Source organism: Petromyzon marinus, chromosome 2 (genome assembly GCF_048934315.1).
Source record: "Petromyzon marinus isolate PM22_M1 ecotype Great Lakes invasive population chromosome 2, UKy_Petmar_22M1.pri1.0, whole genome shotgun sequence".
NCBI classification, from domain to species: Eukaryota; Metazoa; Chordata; class Hyperoartia; order Petromyzontiformes; family Petromyzontidae; genus Petromyzon; species Petromyzon marinus.
In genome coordinates this window covers 7,227,415-7,246,653 of record NC_133668.1, presented here as the reverse complement: position 1 = coordinate 7,246,653, position 19,239 = coordinate 7,227,415, and the positions used below count along the sequence as shown (strand labels likewise).

The 19,239-nt window shown below is 43.9% G+C and overlaps 1 protein-coding gene across 4 annotated transcripts in view; it reads left to right on the top strand.

Annotated features, from left to right (window-relative positions):
* The window catches only part of FOXJ3 (forkhead box J3), a 61,884-nt gene that overhangs the window by 35,935 nt on the left and 6,710 nt on the right, over nt 1–19,239 (top strand). For all 4 annotated transcript variants that reach the window (XM_076069238.1, XM_032965575.2, XM_076069239.1 and 1 more), the window contains 7 exons: nt 6,867–6,950; nt 8,361–9,287; nt 10,757–10,831; nt 11,865–12,108; nt 13,282–13,476; nt 14,128–14,229; nt 16,832–16,984. In XM_076069238.1, coding sequence (XP_075925353.1) covers nt 6,867–6,950; nt 8,361–9,287; nt 10,757–10,831; nt 11,865–12,108; nt 13,282–13,476; nt 14,128–14,229; nt 16,832–16,984 — 1,780 coding nt within the window. The remainder of the gene's footprint in view (nt 1–6,866; nt 6,951–8,360; nt 9,288–10,756; nt 10,832–11,864; nt 12,109–13,281; nt 13,477–14,127; nt 14,230–16,831; nt 16,985–19,239) is intronic.

The window sequence follows — 19,239 nt, the reverse complement described above, 5'->3', positions numbered from 1 at the left end:
AAAGGTGCTCGGCACCGTCCTTTGTAATGCGCTGTGAAAGGGAAGGGCTGTCGGCTCTCTGGCTCCATCGATTAGTGTCACTCGTTTTGAATAGCATTTATGCACTCGTGATTGCCAACAATAGTTCGCTATTGGAGATGGTATGAGCTCATTACATGAATTGTTAGCGGGATTCATCTTTACACTAATGACACACCGGTGTTGTACTAGGCATTTGTAGTAAGTCGCAATGATTAATCTAAATGTTTTTTCGGACACAGAAAACAATGTCTATGCAGGTGTATATTTCTTCTGCACTCTATATTTTTGTTCTTCTTGCTCTGTTTTAAAAATTATTTCTCAAAATTGCAAAACTTTTTTTTTTCCCGAAAGATTGATATTGAATCAGGATGTGCATCATCCAAACTGTGATTTATATTGTGCTTTAACAAGGAGTGTGCTGAATGCAAGAGCTATAACCATAGTTAAATTTGTACAGTCAAGTTGTTTTCCTATTTATAGGAAACATTTAGGTTTGTCATTTGGACTATGATCACAAGTCACGCTGATGAATTACAAAAAATAAGCTACATATTGCTTTAATTGAAGTTTCAGCGATGGGTGTACAGTAGAATGCAAACAGAAGAATATTTACATAGTTTCAAATCGTCTTTGTGAAAGATTTCGCGCCAAATAATATATACGTGAAGTATCAACTGCCGGTGGTCCTATTTATGTCTGTGAACACGTTTAAATGGTAAAAGCCACTTTTGTACAGCCGATGAAATTCAAACTGGGATGTGTTGGCACTGAAAAATATCTCGGCACATTATTGGATTCCATTTTGTAATAGTGTATCGCATGTGACTCCACTACAAATGTGTTCACTTACTCACACAGTTGCGCAGCCTAATATTCAATGCGGCTAATACATACCACTTGTGTTTATTTAAACACGACTGCACTTGATTGCCATCTGCTGGAGAATGATCTATATAAATTAAAACCTTAATCTGTCTCAAAAACCTCTAGGGTACTTCCTGACAAGGTATAAAGCAGAAATTTGGTACAGAGGTAGCTTTTAGGACACACACAACAGGAACAATCTGAAAATCTGAGATTTTTTTTAAATGTTTAGGTCCCCAAATCTCAATTTTAAGTGCCCGATGAACATGTTTGTGCGTGTCATTCAGAAACCGTTCAAAATATAAGATTTAGTTTTTCCTTTGATAGAGCGATAAACAGCAAATTAAAGCAAGAGCCATTGTTTTATATTTTATTGTTCTTGAGATATTTCGGATTCGAGCAGTTTTGAACGAAAAAATACGCATTTTATGATGTTCAAATCAGAATTATTCGAAAACGGTAAAAGATAGCATACCCTTTTAGAGTATTAAGTAAAATTTTGATTTAAAGCGTTCGTGACTGCAGGGAATTCATATTCTTGGTTCTTTCGGTAAAGTCACCTAGAAGGGAAACAAAATAATAAATCAATAAAATTCTCACGACTTTTCGACTGCAACACCTGATGATGATTTTTTGTGTTGCAGTCAAAACGTCGTGATAATTTTATTGTTTTATATTTTTATTATTTTATTGTTTCCCTTCTATGTGACTTTACCGAAAGAACCAAGAATAGTATTAAGTTAGTTGATTTTTGTTCTTTCTAATAAAAAAAACGGAATCTTTAAATTGAGCAGTTTCTGATAGGTACGCCTTTAAATATAAAATGTTGAATTAAGCCGTCAATTATTTTTGTGGATAAATACACATTTTTGGAGTCATCGTTAATCGTAAATAAAAATTGTAAAAAATCATACAGGTAATAAGTTGTACGTATAGAAAACGTTTGCCTGGTGAAGACGGGCTTTTTGAACTAGTTTTAGATACACGTGCATAAAAAAACGACACGTGTTTGCAGGTGATACAAAACAGTTATTGCTGCCAGATTGTGTAGTGACTGATCGTATGCAGATGTATGCAAGCAGAGAACCCGCAATACTTATCTTTCATTAAATGTTGCAGCTGCTGCAACAGCAGATACGGGGGCCTAGCTTTTAGCCCTGCATGGGCACTTTGATACGGTGACGTTCCCAGTTGGCATGCGCCATGCGCCGTCGCCGGACCGTACATCCCGTGCCTGCAGTAGCACTGCCACGTCCGTCACGGAGCTGCGCTAATCGTCTGTAATGACAGTCGCCGCTCAACTCGTTTGTAATGACGGTCGCCGCTCTCCACCACTGCGGTGTTTTGCATGGTGGACATAGCCCAGCTCCCGACTCCTACCCGAAATGGTGGCAGCTCGTGCGTAAAAGCGAAAACAAAATACAAAGACCTCCTGAGAGTAGCCTGCATAGTTTGTCGAGGAAAGTGCTGTGAGCGAGCATCTGTGAAGGTCAGCATGGCACCCAAGGGGATAGTGTGGCCACCACGACACCCCGCTGCCTTTGCTCTCCATTTTATGTTGTTTAAACACTGCATGGGGTACTCATAAGGCTAAGTTGACCTAGAGGAGGAGCAGCAACAGACAAAATAGCACTGCTAATTGTGTTAGCCGCAGCCCGGAATCTAACCCAGATTGCCGAGTTTGTAACACAGTGCACTAACCACTGCCACCACTCCCCGTTAAAAACAAATCCAGAACTGCCCGAAGTGCACTCGCGATCCAGCACCAGCAGCTCTTGCTTCAGCTGAGTGCAGTGCTGTGGGAGCTTTGGTAAATAGTTGGAAATATGAATGTTTTGTTTAAGATTTGCTTCACAGTGTCCAAAGTAAGCTTGTGGTATGCTTTAGATTTACAATACTAGCAGGAAGAGCTTGGCTTTGCCAAGGGGAAACACATATAAATATACTTTAAAACTTGTCTTCTCTTAAAAAAACATACACATACTCATCTGTTATAAAAGCCCGGTGTTCTGTTTGTCCATTTATCCATCAACTAAATTACAGGAGCCTTTCAGAAGGCCTGAATCAAAAAGTTGAACCAATAGGTTTCCAAAAATCGTCAACCCTCCCAAAATGTTTCACCCCCCCCAATTTTTTTTTTATAGAAAGTGGACCCCTCCCCCCCCCCCCGCTCAGATGCGGGGTAAAAAAGTTGACACAAGGTTTACAAAAATTGTCAACCCCACCTCCCCCCCAAAAAATTCACCTCCCCCAAAAAAAGAAGTGTATTTTGTAAGCATATATACCTACACACGCTACATACAGTAGGGTCAGTGGTATCTGCAGTGTGGGGGGGAGGGGAGACAGGGACATCAGGTGGGGGTGATGGGCGAGGTGCCGAGAAGCCCTCCGAAGGAGCTAAAATATATAGCGTCCGCAGGCTGCAAAAAATAGCATTTCCTTAGCCCATGCTGCAGCAGTAAATGTACAGTCTCTAGGTTGTCTCCATGCACGCTGCTCTGACGTTTCCTCCGCCTGTGCTGCAGCAGTAACTGCAGTTTCTGGTTTGTCTTGATGCACGCTGTTCAGGATTTTCTTCGGCGTGTGCTGCAGCAGCAGAAACTGTGCAGTCTTTGGCTTCTCTCCATGCACGCTGTTCAGGATTTTCCTCAACCTGTGCTGCTGCTGCAGTAGCAGCAGCAACTGTGCATTCTCTGGATTGTCTCCATGCACGCTGCTCTGGAGTTTCCTCAACCTGTGCTGCTGAGGTGCATTCGTTTTTTGTTTGCTGTTGAGACTGCCGCTGCTCCTCCACTGTTTGTTTTGCGCTCCACCTTGTTGTAACAGCGACAGGGCTGTTACAACAAGGTTATATATGTGGCGATGGGCAAGCAAGCGGGGTCTGAGCTGGAAAGCAATTCCATCCCCGGACGCAAGTACGTCAGTTGTGTTAATGGGGGAGCTTCGGGACAGAGAGATTAGCATGAAGTGAGCTTCCGTCGCCGCATAAGAGTATAACACTGCGGTTGTGCGCATATGCGGGCATTAATGAGAGATTAGCGCCATGAGAGGTGCAATCCAAAGGACATGAGCATGAGAGGTGCAATCCAAAGGATGTCAGCATGAGAGGTGCAATCCAAAGGACGTGAGCATGAGAGTGCAATCCAAAGGACATGCGAAAGATCTAAGAGAGAGGCATAGAGAGAGTCGGAAATAACAGCTGACATAGGCAGGTAAGATGGAAACATCACAGTCGGTTAAGACTTTACCTGGTTAATAATGTACTTCCAATGATTGCTCAGTTTGTACCCATCTTCTATGTTGAAGTTGTCTGTTTATGTATCTGGATGGCTTCATGAACAAATCTCTGAAGGTTTGCTTGCCCATCGCCACATATATAACTTTGTAACTGCTCTCACGCTGGTTCAGCAGTTCCACTGCTGGATTATATTTGTTCCGACCGCTTGTGTTGCGATCGAAACATCGTGATTTATTTTCTTTTATACATTGTACAAAGTTTTATTTTCTTAGTTTATATTGAACTAAGGGCAATAATAAATACTAAGTATTCATCCGGAGGCTTAGTGTATTGTATTTGTGTATTTTGTTAAAATATAAACCCAATCTTTTGTCCGTTAAATGCGTTTACAAGGAAGGCGGATGCACAGACAGACAAAAAAAGTCCTTTTATAGATAACAATACTAATGTATAAATAACGACTTCAAACAGTACTATGCTTATTGCAGTTTTTTTCCGATCAAATTCCATGAGCTTGAGTAATAGTATAGTTCATAGTTCATTTATTTGGTATAGCCCTGTGAGCCATTCGGCTCTTGAATCGGGTGCAACCGCAACAAACAAAAAAAACACTCAAACTGTTTAAGATTTCCAGTATTGCTTTAACACTTAGGCTTTCACGACCAATATCATCCATAATTGATGTTTTTTTGGATTGGATGGTGTAAATATATAAATGTGTCGTGAAACCCTCTACCACCGAACACAGCCAATTGGTAAGGTTTGTCACGTAAACAGAACATATTCGTTACTAGTGTAACGACGACTTGACACACTTCTCTTGAGATGGAACTTTATTGAAGACACGTTCACTTGACACAGGCGGAGACCCCCACTGCAGCAGCCCCGAGTCTCCCATGCATCTCCCTTATATACGGTCAGAGGCCACGCCCCCCTTCCCGAACCTTCTCGCTGGCTCTAGACACTTGCTCCACCAGCAGATTCTACCGTCCTCTTCCGTCACCTGGCCATGCTCCCCTTCTCAATTATTCCCATAGCCACCAGTCCCTTCGTACTCACAACTGACACCCCTGTCATTACCTCCCATGGCCACTAGTCCACTCACACCGCAGGTCGACTCTTCTGTCATTAAACTAGTACAGCATACTGTTGTGTCAGAGAGCAAATCCACAACATTTACAATCTGAGTACGACGTTTCGCTAGTAATTACAACTAGCATGAGGCGCACAAGATTTGTGGAGAAATCCTGTTTTCGTTCCTTAAATAGAGGGATAGATGTGGTAACATCACTAAGTGAGCCCTTCACGTGCGAAGGAGGGGGGGGGGATTAATGGATGCATATAAATTACAATGCGTATCCATTTCCGGTTGGGTTATTCATATGGTAACGTACATTATGCTTGCATTAAAATAGCAGTACCTGTTACTGTCTGCGTACAGGTAATCTCCATTGAAGTATGATGACTTGTGTAGTGAGTCCAACTGAGTAACACTTTATTTCAGTAACTCAACATAACACAACCTACACTTGGGTGTTGAATGCCCATCTAGCCATGCTATGGCAGAACTAGACACGGTTCGCTATCCCGGCCCGGACCACGAGCTGGGTCTCGGACCGCGTAGCTAGAGGCTTCTTTTACCCGACGTGGATCTTCATCACCAGCAACACGAAGCACCCCGAGCCCCTCACGGAGGCCCCCGTTATATAGCACATATCGTGCACTCGGAGGTGTGGAGCATAAGCTCACGGTTTTTTTTGTGCCAAGTGTGTGGCGCCTTCAGCTGACTCCTGAAGCAAGAGGGCGTTTGAATGCTTTGTACGTGAAGCTGGAAAGAGTTGCAGATGACAGGAGCAGCCACAGACAAACACCGCTCAGCCGGGACTTCTGGTCTAGGAATTATCAGCAGACCTTGATGTGCTCCATACAACATGGTGGTTCTCTGTAAAAGTTTAGTCATTTCTAATCACAGTGTTCGTAATGACTGTCATAGCTGTGAGCATAGAATGATGCATTGACACCTCCCAGGGAGAGTCATGGCATGTAAACTTGCTTCTCGGCACTTGCGGTACCTGGTCACTTGCACGGATGACTTGGGTGACATGAGTTCAGACAGTGCAATCGATAGGTACAAGATTTATAACAATTCCTGAAGTGCAAACCTACACTGGTTCAGGTGGTACACACTCAAGTGTGTCTCCTTCTGCATCTCGCTCCACTGATTGCAAGCAAAAAGCTGCTGCAGAGGAGGTGTTGAGTACTCGCCAACTGTGGATTTCAGCAGAAGGGAAGGAAGTGGTGGTCAGGTGTGGTGTCATCTGGTATTGGCCAGCGATGAGCTCTGTTAGGCATTACTTGTCAATGTGCTTTATTATCATGTGCAATTAGACAACATTGTCCCAAAAAGTTGTTACGACCAAACTGGATATATAACCTGTTTCTGCCATTGTTACAGTAATAAACACATGCCCCAAACGAAGCAATGTACGATAGGTGTCATACTTCGGTTGTAGTTAAGCCATATTTCTTGGCTCTTTCCCAACACTTGTTGTCATTTTAATGGGCATAGCCTTGTGAATGTACAAGACGAGCAGATTTTCGAGTTATGCTGAGAAGGAAATGTGTGAAATTGTTGTTCGTTTAAACAGTTGATCATGATTAATTCATCATAGCCAAAACGCTTGTGGATATGAGAATGTACACAATGTATCAAGTCACTTTTTTGTGTGTGTGTGTGTCGCAGGGATCCTACTGGGCGATCGACCAGAATCCTTCGGATGAAAATTCATCGACCAGACCCAAAAAGCGGCCACGGTCAAATGACAGGGTAAAGGATCTGTGCGTGCATGCGCGCACATCGTCTCGCCAGTTAAGCATACTAAAGGGCGCCTTACACATAACGGATTTCGTTACATTGAATGATGTGAAATGTTTGTACATTTTACAGTAATATAAAGTGCCTCCGATTTAGCATGGTTGGCTACTTATGGTGCGACAGAAGTTCAACATACATAAAGGTATTTTCATCTAAGGTTCTGCTATTTTGATATGTAGGGGCATGCTGGCTTGGATCTGTAAAAAGTAAAACCGCTGTGCTCACACGACTATAGCTATGATTAGGTGAATGGAAACCATTTCAGCCAGGAGAGGTTTTCGTTCTGTTGACACCCGAGTTGATTTTCCCAGAGAAACCCGTATGATGCGAGGACACACCTTGCTGATATCATCAAGGAGCATAAACCATCACGCAAACTCCGGTCATCCTTGGAGCAGCTTTTGGCTAACCATTGAACAAAGACGGTCACTGCATCGCGCGCTTTCAGATGCGCTTTTTCAGCCGTCTGGAACCCCTCTTCTGATGTTAGGAAGCCACTGGAGCTATGCACTTTTAAATCTAAATTGAAAACGAATTTCTCGAACTGCTTTTTGTGTTTAGTTTGTCCTTCCCCCGCATCTCTGATTAACATGTTTGGCTATGTACGGTGCGAAATAAGTTCTACGTACACACACACACACCCTTAAAGGTTTCCCTTATAGGGTCATACTGGCTACCTGTGATCAGCGTGCATACGTGATGCACTGGACTCAGAAGAGTGCACGATATTATTACGATAACAAGTGTTCAGACGTACCTGCTTGTTTTTGTGTTTACTTCAGCCAAATTTTATTCAAAGAACAACTCGCTCTTATATTGTAGATATACACAGATTGTGTGTTCCAGGCTGTTCAAGATAAGTTTGGAGCTTTGTTGGTGAGAAAAAAGAAGTGATTTAACTTTCAAATGCAGTGCTCTGACATCATTGTGGTTTGGCTGCAGTATGCAAAATGCAGCATATCTGCAGCTACATTACTCTCTCAGATACCTGGAAATGTACAGTGAGTCTGGAAGTTATTACCCAACACTGGATCATGGCTGTGAGTTTAATCTTCAGGGTGAAGTGCAGTAAAATATATATTTCCCCCTCGTGAAGGATTATATCTTTTTGGCTACAGTCAGAAGGCTATAACCGCTATCATAGATCCATCTCGTAGTTTTTCCCTTTCAATTGCATTCAACTGCACTGATGTGAAATACACATTGCATCATGAAATAAGCCATAGAGATAGCAATTTCACTCCAGGTGTGCCAATAAATGCATTACAATGCTTCTGCTGCAATTGTGGTACTTGCTTGATATACTTTAAAGTTCCTTTGCAGCAGAAATCCACGTTGCCCCTCTTCTACTCTCTCCCATAGGTTCCGCTGACATCCCCCAACCAGGAGGCAGATGCGCAGCAGGCGGGCGGTGCGCAGACCAACCCGCAGCTTTACACCATGCCTAGCCCCCAGGCGCAGATGCCCTACAGCAGCCCCAACACAACGGCCGGTGGCAGCAGCAGCAGTAGCAGCGGCGGCACGCATGGACAGTTCAAGATCGCCAAGACGCAGACCAGCACACAGAGCCAGTTCACCATCACGAGCGCACAGCCGAACTCGCAGATGCCGTACAGCATGCAGAGCACACAGGCCAGTGCATCCTCCAGTCCCTTCAGTGTGGGCAAGGCCCAGGGCAACTCACAGCAGCAGCAGCAGCAGCACCAGTTTACTGTGTCTGGTACTCAGAAGAGCCCCCAGGGGCAGGACTCGCAGTCGAGCACCCCTCCCCACTACGGCATGGCCAGTGCACAGCAGGCGCATGCGCAGAGCACGCCGCCGTACGTGCTGCCGGATTCGCCACCACGCAGCACCAAGAAGCCCAAGATGTACGTGCCGGCGAGCGGAGCACAGGGACAGTTTTCGGTGGCCGACTCGCCGACCAGCAGCCAGAGCGGCTACAGCATCCCGAACACACAGGCGGCGGCCGAGGGCACGTACAGCGTCCCGAGCGTGCAGTCGGACGCGCTGAGCGCGCAGCCTTACAAGATGGCAGAGGCGGCGCCCTACGGCATGCCCAACTCGCACGGGCAGACGGCCGCGCGGGGCATGTACGACATGCCAGGCGCACGCGGCCGCTACGGGATGGGCAGGACGCACACGGCGCACGCCAGCGCGGTGCAGCCTTACGCTATCCCGCACTCGCAGGCCACGCCGCAGAACCAATTTGGAGTTGGTGGAGCGCAAGCTGGTGGACACGGCAATCAAGCCTATGGCTTGGGGCCATCCCAGCCCGGTGGCAGCACACGGGTAAGAACCAGCCACATCTGACTAGGCTCCTTTCTGCAGCATCGTAGATTTGTTACCATTAACAGCCTGGGGGGTGGGAGGGCATTTGCTTATGCGTCAATTATAGTTTAATATTTCATTTAGATATTTTTTTCCATTGAGGATTTTATGGCGTGTCAAGGTCAGGTTTAGGCAGTGTAATAAAGTGAATGATTAAGCGTTCTTTGAAATTGATGCACAATTAAATTGATTTATATTTAACCTTGATGCAACACAGAATCCAGTTTGCCAAGAACCCATTTAACCTAAGGTTGTAGTTGACATTTCTTAACTCTTTATGCTCTTGTAATAACAAGTAATCCATAGTTTTGGGAATTAAGTTACTCAAGTGAATTCCTGGCAATTTTCATTTCAGAATTTGGTGAAAATCCAGTGATGTCTACTCTGTTGTATGTGAGATATCGATATATACGTAGTATTTTAATTCTTGAGCTTATTCCTACTTAACAAGCTTAGATCCACTTCAAAAATGTTGGTTCAACATCTGAAGTTGAAACTCGGTATCACTTGCCAGGCCTAGCCCTGTTTCCTGCATATTATTGTGCCCCTTCTTGGAACCTCCTGCACAATTGATGTTTGTTGGTTCACGTTGAGTGTTAATGTTCTTCGGACTGAGTGTTTACCACCTGAAACTGTCAGATAAGCCACCTCATATTTCTAAAACTTTTTTAAAAATTAGTAATTTGTTGCAATTTACACATTCAGAGTGCCTGATAACCATTTTCTAAAAGATGAGGTTTAGACTGTCTTATTTGCGGTGTTACCATGCTTCACAGTCTGGTGTTTTGTGTGTAAGCGCATTTAAGAGTGTATATATTCAGCCTCGCTAGAAGAGAAGAAAAATGAAAATGGATAGTCACGTCTTACATTGTAATATAGATTACAAAGGTGTTAACCTATAATAATAATATTAAACCTGAATTAGCAAGTGTAATAAAGTCGGTGTTATTTTGAAATGTACTTACAAAATGTGCCAATGGAGAGAACTCTTCAAATAACTTACACATTGCACCTTAGTTTTACAATGGGCTTCAGATTTCCACATTCAAAGCACACTGAATATTCAGTTTCTTTTTAACTACTATTTTAAATATTTTGGTCATGCTGACCAAGAACCCCAACGGATTCACGAGCTGCCTATCTCAGAGCTCCTCCGCAATGAAAGCCTTGAGGTATCTCCGTGCTCACATGAGCAACGAGGTGGCGTTGCTTATCACCACTGTCTGTCCTGAGCCAGTGGTGGAAATTTTATATTGTTATCACATCTCCTGTCTCTGCACAAGACGAGCCCAGTATTTTGTTGTTCCATGCTAAGTGTTCGTCACAGTCTAGTAATTTTCATTCTTTACAATGTACATTTTCTGATGTGCCAATAGCTTGTGGTTTAACTTTAATAAAAAAAAATGTTTTTATATATATTTTAAATACAGATGTACCAATCCTCGGGCACCAAAATGGGCTACGGAGAGCAGCCTGGCGGCTCCTACGGGCAGTACCCGACCACGGTATGCCGCGGGCACGTGAAACGGCGCCGTAGGCGCAAGCGACGGCATACGAGTTGCGCAGAATGCGATGATGTGCTTTGTCATTGAATGGGGAAGCTGGCCCGAATCACCACCTCTTCTGTTACCTTTTGTAATTTGAAAATAAATCAAAATCCTGTGAGATTGTGCCTAGAAACTGCTTTATACACCTCGCCCTGTGATTTCACAGGCGCTCTTGATGAGCAAATCTGACCATAAAAGCAGCTGTCTGAAGCTTGGTTGGCTGTCCCCATATGTTGCCGTTATGAGTGAATATGGCCAGAGGGTTTGGGTATGCCAGTGTGGTGGTGCTGAGTGACGCAAATAGCATGCAGGCTCCTGCTATGTGCCATTTACGTATTGCATTGTGTTGTCACATCCCCTGTCCACGCATTGTCCGCTTTTTTTCCAGATGTCTGACTGTTGGATTTGTTTTGTTTTAACACTTGTGAGAATTGATTGTGAGATGACGGGGTTCTAAGTGCTCATGAGTGCTCATGAGTGCATAGCTGCAGTACTCTGCTAATTAACGGTCACCAGGAGTGCTGTGGTTTTTAATATTCATGCAGCTCTTTGCTCTGTTCTTTTACGGCTAACGATGCAACAGAAGGAATACCTGTGTAATTCTTGCTGTGAACCATTTATATATAATGATTCATCGTGCCACGACTCAAGGAATTGTTATTATTCGGCTTCATGATTTATTTTAGGAACTGATCATTTTTTGGCATTTTATTACGTGGAATTAATTGGCAGCAGAGCTCTCGTAAACCAAACACGTAGAACATGCATGGATGAGATGTAATCAAATCTCACGCACGGTCCGACGCTTGCATCGTGGACATATCTATTTTAATCGATGAATCATTCCATGCTCGGTTTTTATACTTTTTTTTTTCCTCCATGACATGTGAGAGCGTTGCCGTGAACCCCATGTAATAGACACCTTGGCTGGACAAGTGCTCAAAGCGCGTGGTTTGCTCACCCTTTGCTTGTGTGTGGGGGCTGTGAGTAGGCATTTGGCACGCACGCGCCAAGCGCACCGGGACACGCGCACAACCCCGGCACGCCCACGCACACCACCCCGACGCCGGCGGAGCCCTTCGACTCGCAGCTTGGCGGTGCCGATGGCAGCCGGGAGCCATCGGAGCCGGTGGGGCGTGACGGCGGGCCCGACGACAAGCTGCACTTTAACATGCAGGGCAACGCCGACGATCTCAGCCAGTCCTTCCGTAGCCTCTACCGCAATGTTTTTCAGGGTGCGTGCACGGGGGGAGCCTGCCGGCATCGCGTACCTGTGTTTAGCGCGAGCCGGGCGTTGTGCGAGATGTACGCGTATGTGCTTGGCATTGTCATTTAAAAGATGGATGATGGAGAGATGGAGCTTAAACAGGAGGTGGAATAATGTGGGAAAAAGTTTAGGAGTGTAAACGTTGCCAACAAATCCAAAACTCATTTACTTGTGGGGCATGTCTAAATGTAACAGCGAGTGATATTGCTCAAATAATACATTGTTGAATTTTGTTATGTGCAGGAGATTCATTAGTTAATTATAATGCAATTGTGATGCGAAAGTAAGGATTTTTGGTTGCATCTAAGAACCTTTTTTTTTGGCAGCTAGATGGCTTACATTACCGTGTAATGTGAAGTCTTTTTGTTCTTTACCAGAAAATAATTCACTCAGTCCTATTTATGTAGTGCACCGGCAGCTGCCAGTGCTTCGGGTCTTTTGTAGGCTCTGTTACAGAAACCTCGTCTTTGCTCACAGCCCTTCTATAATAAATAGTGGGAAACGAATACCGTAATACCCCGATTTACGTCTCCCCCTTTTACCACTACCTGATTTGCGTCGCCTCAACGCACACTTACGTTGCTGACAGCATCGTCTCGTATCTTTCGCCTCCACCTACCCCGTAAATTGATTTGATTTACGTCGTTTTGAAATTGGTCGCACCTTTCAAGACCGCAACGCCGGCATAAACCAGGGTATTACTGTAAGAACTTGTAAGGTGACTTCAACTAATATGGGTATGGTGTACATTAGCCTATTATTGCACCTCCGATTGGCACGATTGGCTACGTACGATGCGAAAGAAGTTAAACATACATAGCTGCTGTGCAAGCTCAGAACCCCCTCGCTTTTCTCCGAAAAGTAGACTCGCCATTGCCTGTGTGATAGTTAAATGTTTTTGTGCATCAAAGTCTCAGGTTTTTCTGTTGTTTGGGTTCCTACCTCCATTTTTTTCGGGTTTTCCAAAGGTTTTTCAGTCAGGTGTCTCACTGATTGGTGTGAACCCTTTGGGCTAGACATTTATGTAAACTTGAAAACCCAAGAAATTGCAATCTGTTCAAGGTGTTACAATATGTTACCACAACTTATAAAGGTTGAATTCCTGTGGCTGTTTCACTCACTTCCGGGGCGTGTCGCACAGGGATGATAAACCCAGCGGCACAAGGCGGCGTTGGCGATGGAGCAGGCAGCGCGCCATCGGCCGAGCACTTGGGCCACGCCACCCACCAGGCCGTGACGCACCCCACGCCACGCCTCTCCCACCAGGGACCCACCGGCTGCCCGTATGGGACCAACGCGGGTCACGCCGCACAGGGTGTTGGCAACGGAGGCCCACGTGAGTAGCTGTCTGGCTGCACATGCTATGGGAGATCATACATTTGAATATGTGTGTACACTTTACCATTTTTTTTGTCATTCCACTGCTGGATGAGGGTCTCTCCATGCCACATTGTGGGGATTAGTGACCATACTTGGACACTGATCAGTGCAAGTGGATGAAGGCGGGGAGCAGGGAGCATAGACGTTGCGAGCGTTTACAATGCAACTGTAGAGTTTTCTATACCCCCCCTCTGTTAATATAACACTCAAACAAATCAAATCAAACTTGACTTATATAGCACGATTTGTGCATAAAATACAATCCAAAGTGTTTTAGAAGACAAATTAAAAGCAACTGACACAATTTAAACAACAATAACAATGATACATAAAAAAAGATGTAACGTAATGAACTAAGAATATAAAAAGCATAATAAGCCTACAATCGTGGGAGAGCCCTGCAGCAGCCTACACCTGTGTTATGCGTAATGGTTGCCCATCATAATATCCAGCTTCAACCCTGCTTAGCTTCTGAGATCTGATGAGATTGGGCATATTCCAGGTTATATTTTCATAGGCAACATAAATGCAGTAAATTATGACGTGAACGCTGTGTGTGTTTATGATGTTCTCGGATCTGTGAATGTTGCTGTTCTTTGGTTGATAGTACCGAGTCCCGGGCTCTGGTCTAACCTGGACCTGCTGAAGGAGAGCTGTCGACGAGCATCCAGTTTCAATTGGGCCGAAGTGGACATGTCCCAGTATCAAGGTGAGTTGTACGCAGTAACTCTGCAGCACCACCCCTTTACCTTACACACAAGGTTGTGTGCATACGTGTTCATAAACCATTCATGTACGTGGCTTCGTTTTTATTAGTGCAGCTCTGACTTAATCAGGTTAGTGGTATGGCTTGCTCGTAGGAGGGCACAAACCCTTAGTCCCCCCTGCCCGTTGCACCAGTCGGTTTCCACTTAATGTGAGGTCACTCATTTTCCCATGTTCTCTGGAGCTCCCCCACCCTATGGTCATCCTCTTGCTGACACCTTATAAACTCAAGACCTTAATATGCTTTTATATTTTTGTTTTAATGTGAACAGAGTTATTATCCATAATATAGGTTTTTCTGGGTTAGATCGTGTAAATATAAATGTGTCGTTAAACCCGCCACCACCCGACACAAGCCAATTAGTTTGTCACGTAAACTGAACATGCCAATTCGTTACTCGTACAGCACACCGGTGTGTTGGAGAGCAAATCCACAACATTTACAATCTGAGTACGACGTTTCGCCAGTGATTACAACTAGCATCATCTGTCGCACAGCAAGATTTGTGGAGAAATCCTCTTGTTTTTGTTCCGTAAATAGAGGGATAGATTTATTGACGTCACTTGTGAGCCCTTCACGTGATAAGGGGGGAGATTAATAAATGCATATGAATTACAATGGGTATCCATTTCCAGTTGGGTTATTCATACGGTAATCAACATACGTTATGCATGCACATTGTTCTTGTACCTCCTGTCGTTTGCTTGCAATAAATAGCAGTACCTGTTACTGTCTGCCTACAGGTAATCCCCATTGACTTATGGTGGTGACCTGTATAGGCATGCATTTAAACAATGTATTATTTGATGATTTGCTTCCAAGCAGCACTAAGCCTGTAGCTATCCGAACGGTTAAAATTATTTTTACTTCTCTCAATTTCGATAGATTCTCTAATGTTCTGTTTTTTCGTGACAAACCTTACTAATTGGCTATGTCGGGTGGTGGCAGGCTTAACGACACATTTATATTTATGCGACCTAACTAAAAAATAACCTGTTATGGATGATAAAGGCACGTAGAAGGGAAACAATAAAATAATAAAAATATAAAACAATAAAATTCTCACGACGTTTCGACTGTAACACAAGCAATCATCATCAGGTGTGAAAACCACGGCAAGAAAATGATCTTGCTGTGGTTTATCTTGCTGTGGTTTTCACACCTGATGATGATTGCTTGTGTTGCAGTTGAAACGTCGTGATAATTTTATTGTTTTATATTTTTATTATTTGATTGTTTCCCTTCTACGTGATTTTACCGAAAGAACCAAGAATATGAATCCCTGCAGTCACGAAAGCTGAAAATCAAAGTATTATTAGTTTTATTGTTTTTGTTGTTCACATATGTCCACAGTTTTATCGCACGTGAAAAATATTTTGTCTTAACTAAAAATGAAGCTTATTATAAATGTGTAAAATCTTTACTCTTTGGTTCTTTTGGTAAAGTCACGTAGGTATAAAATAAATTAAATCGCGACGTTTCGGGTGCAACACAAGCGTCCGTCATCAGGTGGGAAACCACAGCAAGAAACAACACTTCAGCAATTGTTTCCTGCTGTGGTTGTCCCACCTAACGACAATTCAACAATTGTATCTTGCTGTGGTTGTCCCACCTAACGACGGACGCTTGTGTTGCGCCCGAAACGTCGTGATTTAATTTACTTTATTTTATACCTACTTTACTTTTTACAGAAAGAACCAAAGAGTATGGATCCCTGCAGTCACGAAAACTTCAAATCTAGATTGTAAAATCTTATCGCATACCTGTGATCCTGCTATATCTTCTCCACTATAATTAGGCTACCACTTCCAATTTGCCATCCTCCCTAATTATGCATCTTCATATGCAAATTATTCTACGTGCTTTATACATCTAAATGGTAATGTACATACACAGATGCCCTTTTTTTCTTTCGGGGCTATCTTTGTACCTAAAGTGTTGGGGCAGCGCAACACCCACCCACAGGCGTCGGTATCACAAAGACCGGTGAACGTGCACTATTTAGGATTTTATGGGGCCCGCCCCCTGTAATTAGTATTATTTCTCACTGGCTCGGCATGAATGATGGGCTAGTAAGTATAGAGGGGTTAAGGCAGCCTTTTTGAAGTTGTACTAATGCATCCCACCGCATGTATGCATGTAAAGGTTATGGTAACACGTGGCGTGCTCATATTAAAAACAAGGATGTTTGTGCCTCTTGTCTTCAAGGATGCTTTTATATTCCCTTCTTAAGGACTACAGATGGTATGTAACTGAAGAGGCATTTTAACGTCCAGTACTGCTTACTAAACTTCGTGCGGGATAGTATGTTTTAAAATAATTAGTATTTGTGACCTGACATATAGCAGCATGACTATTTTGATGAACGCGTGAGCAGTACCCGTTCTATCAGCCTCTAATATCTTGTTCGTGTCCAAGGTACAACAGGCCGTCCAAATCGGCAGTCACTTTATCTTTCCACCATTGCGTTCTCTCGAGCCAACTTGTTTTTAGCTCGGACATCTCTGCTTGGATGGGTCGTGCTCATGTGTCCAACCACCCGCAGAGTTGCTGGAGAGCATGCGGCGGGCAGACATGAACAACTGGTGCCTGGACACAAGCCAACTGGCCGACCTGTGCTCCTCCCTGGGACACTTCTTCTCACAGACTGGGCTCTTCCAGCCAGTTGGCCGAGACCAGCTGCCAAGTGCCCCTTCACGTATGCCGCTTTCTTTCTTGTCCTTATTTTATGCAACAGTGTAATGTATTTCTGTCATTCGTTTGACTCTCTGAAAAATATCAACGGATTACTTCAAAGACTAACCGCCAAGAAACAGGATGCCTTTGCAGTTGATTAACAAAGAGAAGGTGGAGGCGACTGATTACATCATGGGATATTGGAATGCAATGGAGCACATTGACACAGGATTGTGGCAACCGCTGAGAAGCGATATGACGATTATGTGAATTAAAAACCTGGTTGATAGTACTTGCGCTGCTTTTGTACGGAGGAATATTGCTGAAACGAATATATTAATTGCTTACCTTTGACAGTCTGCCATAATAGCTAAACTCGGCATTCGCAACATTTTGTAATAGGTGACGTTTTGAGCAATGATCATTCTTCATATCACAACTTATTTTTAATACAACATTTCATAGAGCCTTTGCCCCATATATAACAGCCATTCCAGACTCTTTTTCTGTTCAGAAAAGAGTTCAGCTCACGAGCACCCTGACCAGGGCTGAGTGGCTCTTCGCATTATTTTGGTTGGGTTGTGTACCCAGCCCTTTTTAAAGATGCCCACAAACAAACAGCATCGGTTGCACTCAGCAATTCGTTTGCTACAGATGGGGAATTTGAACAACAGCATCTGCATGTAACAAAGAAAATGAGCATTCTCTTACTAGCAGGAGTCCCCGGAACGTCGGCGGGGAAAAGGATGTCAAATATGTACTTTGTGTCATCACTCCCTGTCGTCCACCTCACCCGTGACGTCATCAACCACTTTCCTCACCACCCCAGCTTCACGTCAACCTCCCTCATCAACGGACCTCAATCTAGTAACGTAATCGCCCCTCTGCGCCAACTTGTCTGTGTTGTCTAACGTCATCGCCCTCTCCTCACTGCCTTCTCTCCCGTGACGTCATCACCCCCCCTCCTCTGTCACAACATCACCCCAATCTTGTATGACGTCGGTACTCCTCCAACAGCCCAGTGTCTCTTGATGTCAACAGCCCCTCCACTTACACCTCAGGCCAATCGACTCCTCCGCTCCACCTCGGCAGTGTGGCTAACCCCCCTCCACACTTGGCTAAATTGGTCCCCCCCAATTTACAGACAGACAAGTGCATTATTGTATAGAGATTGGTTGTAAATCCAAGACCACACTTATGGTAGCAGTAAGTGATAGGTCAAAAGTCTAAATTGCAGTTGCAAAATCCTTACAAGGCAGTTCGCTGAAACATGACCTGAACACCGTCATCATCATTTAATGTTTCCTCTCCCATATTTTCAGGGTGAAGTGTTTGGTTTGTTACACACTTTTATTGAACTTGTTAGGCTTCGTAGATCCAATTAATATCTCCGGATATACGAATCCTAACGAGCTAACATTTTATACACAGACCCGTCTCGCCGTGAAAATTCTAGTTTTTATAAATCAATAAAAACCGCTACATCTCCCGCCAATCCTGATCTATTCGTGTTTTTTTACTTAATTTAATGATGAATCCTCGTAAATTTTACCCCTCCCCTCTTTTTGAACCTCGAATGGTCGCGTCGAGCTACGAGCGCAAACGTCTCGTCCAATCAGTGGCTGTTGGGGAGCCTCTGACCAATGAAAGGAGAGCGCCTACATCGCCGCTCGTCATGGTGCCGTAGCGGCCTCTGTGGTTTCCTCTTAGCACGAGACCAACAATTATAATAATTACTACTATTGCTAAAATATTTATATAGTTATAATCCTAATAGTTGTATCATTCGCTTTGCCACGCCCGTTACGATGGGCTGAGGGCAACATGGTTATGCTCAAGTTGAGCGAGCAGGTGAGAACCGTGATCATGTTTTACAATTAAATGCCGTAATGTTATCCTCATTTTGGTTGTCAATCTTCTAATTATGATTGATATAAACGCTTTAAATTAGTGCTAAATCTGTGCACTTTGAATACGGTCTTCGCGATATGCACTGTTGTCCATATGCGCGCATTGTTAAAGTATTGCAGTCTGTCTTCTTTCATACAGTACAGTACTTAAGGATCGCAAATACGACAAACGCGTTGTGCATCGTGTTGTTCTAAATGTAATTTCACGACTTTGCAATTGGCATGATCGTTATTCAAATTGTAATAACGGTGATGCGTGTTATCAACCTTTCATTACATCGCCTGTTGTGTAGCAATGCGCATGCTTTCCATTTATTGTATCGACAAGGGTTGACATAGGCAAGCCATCATTATCTCTACAGGGTCA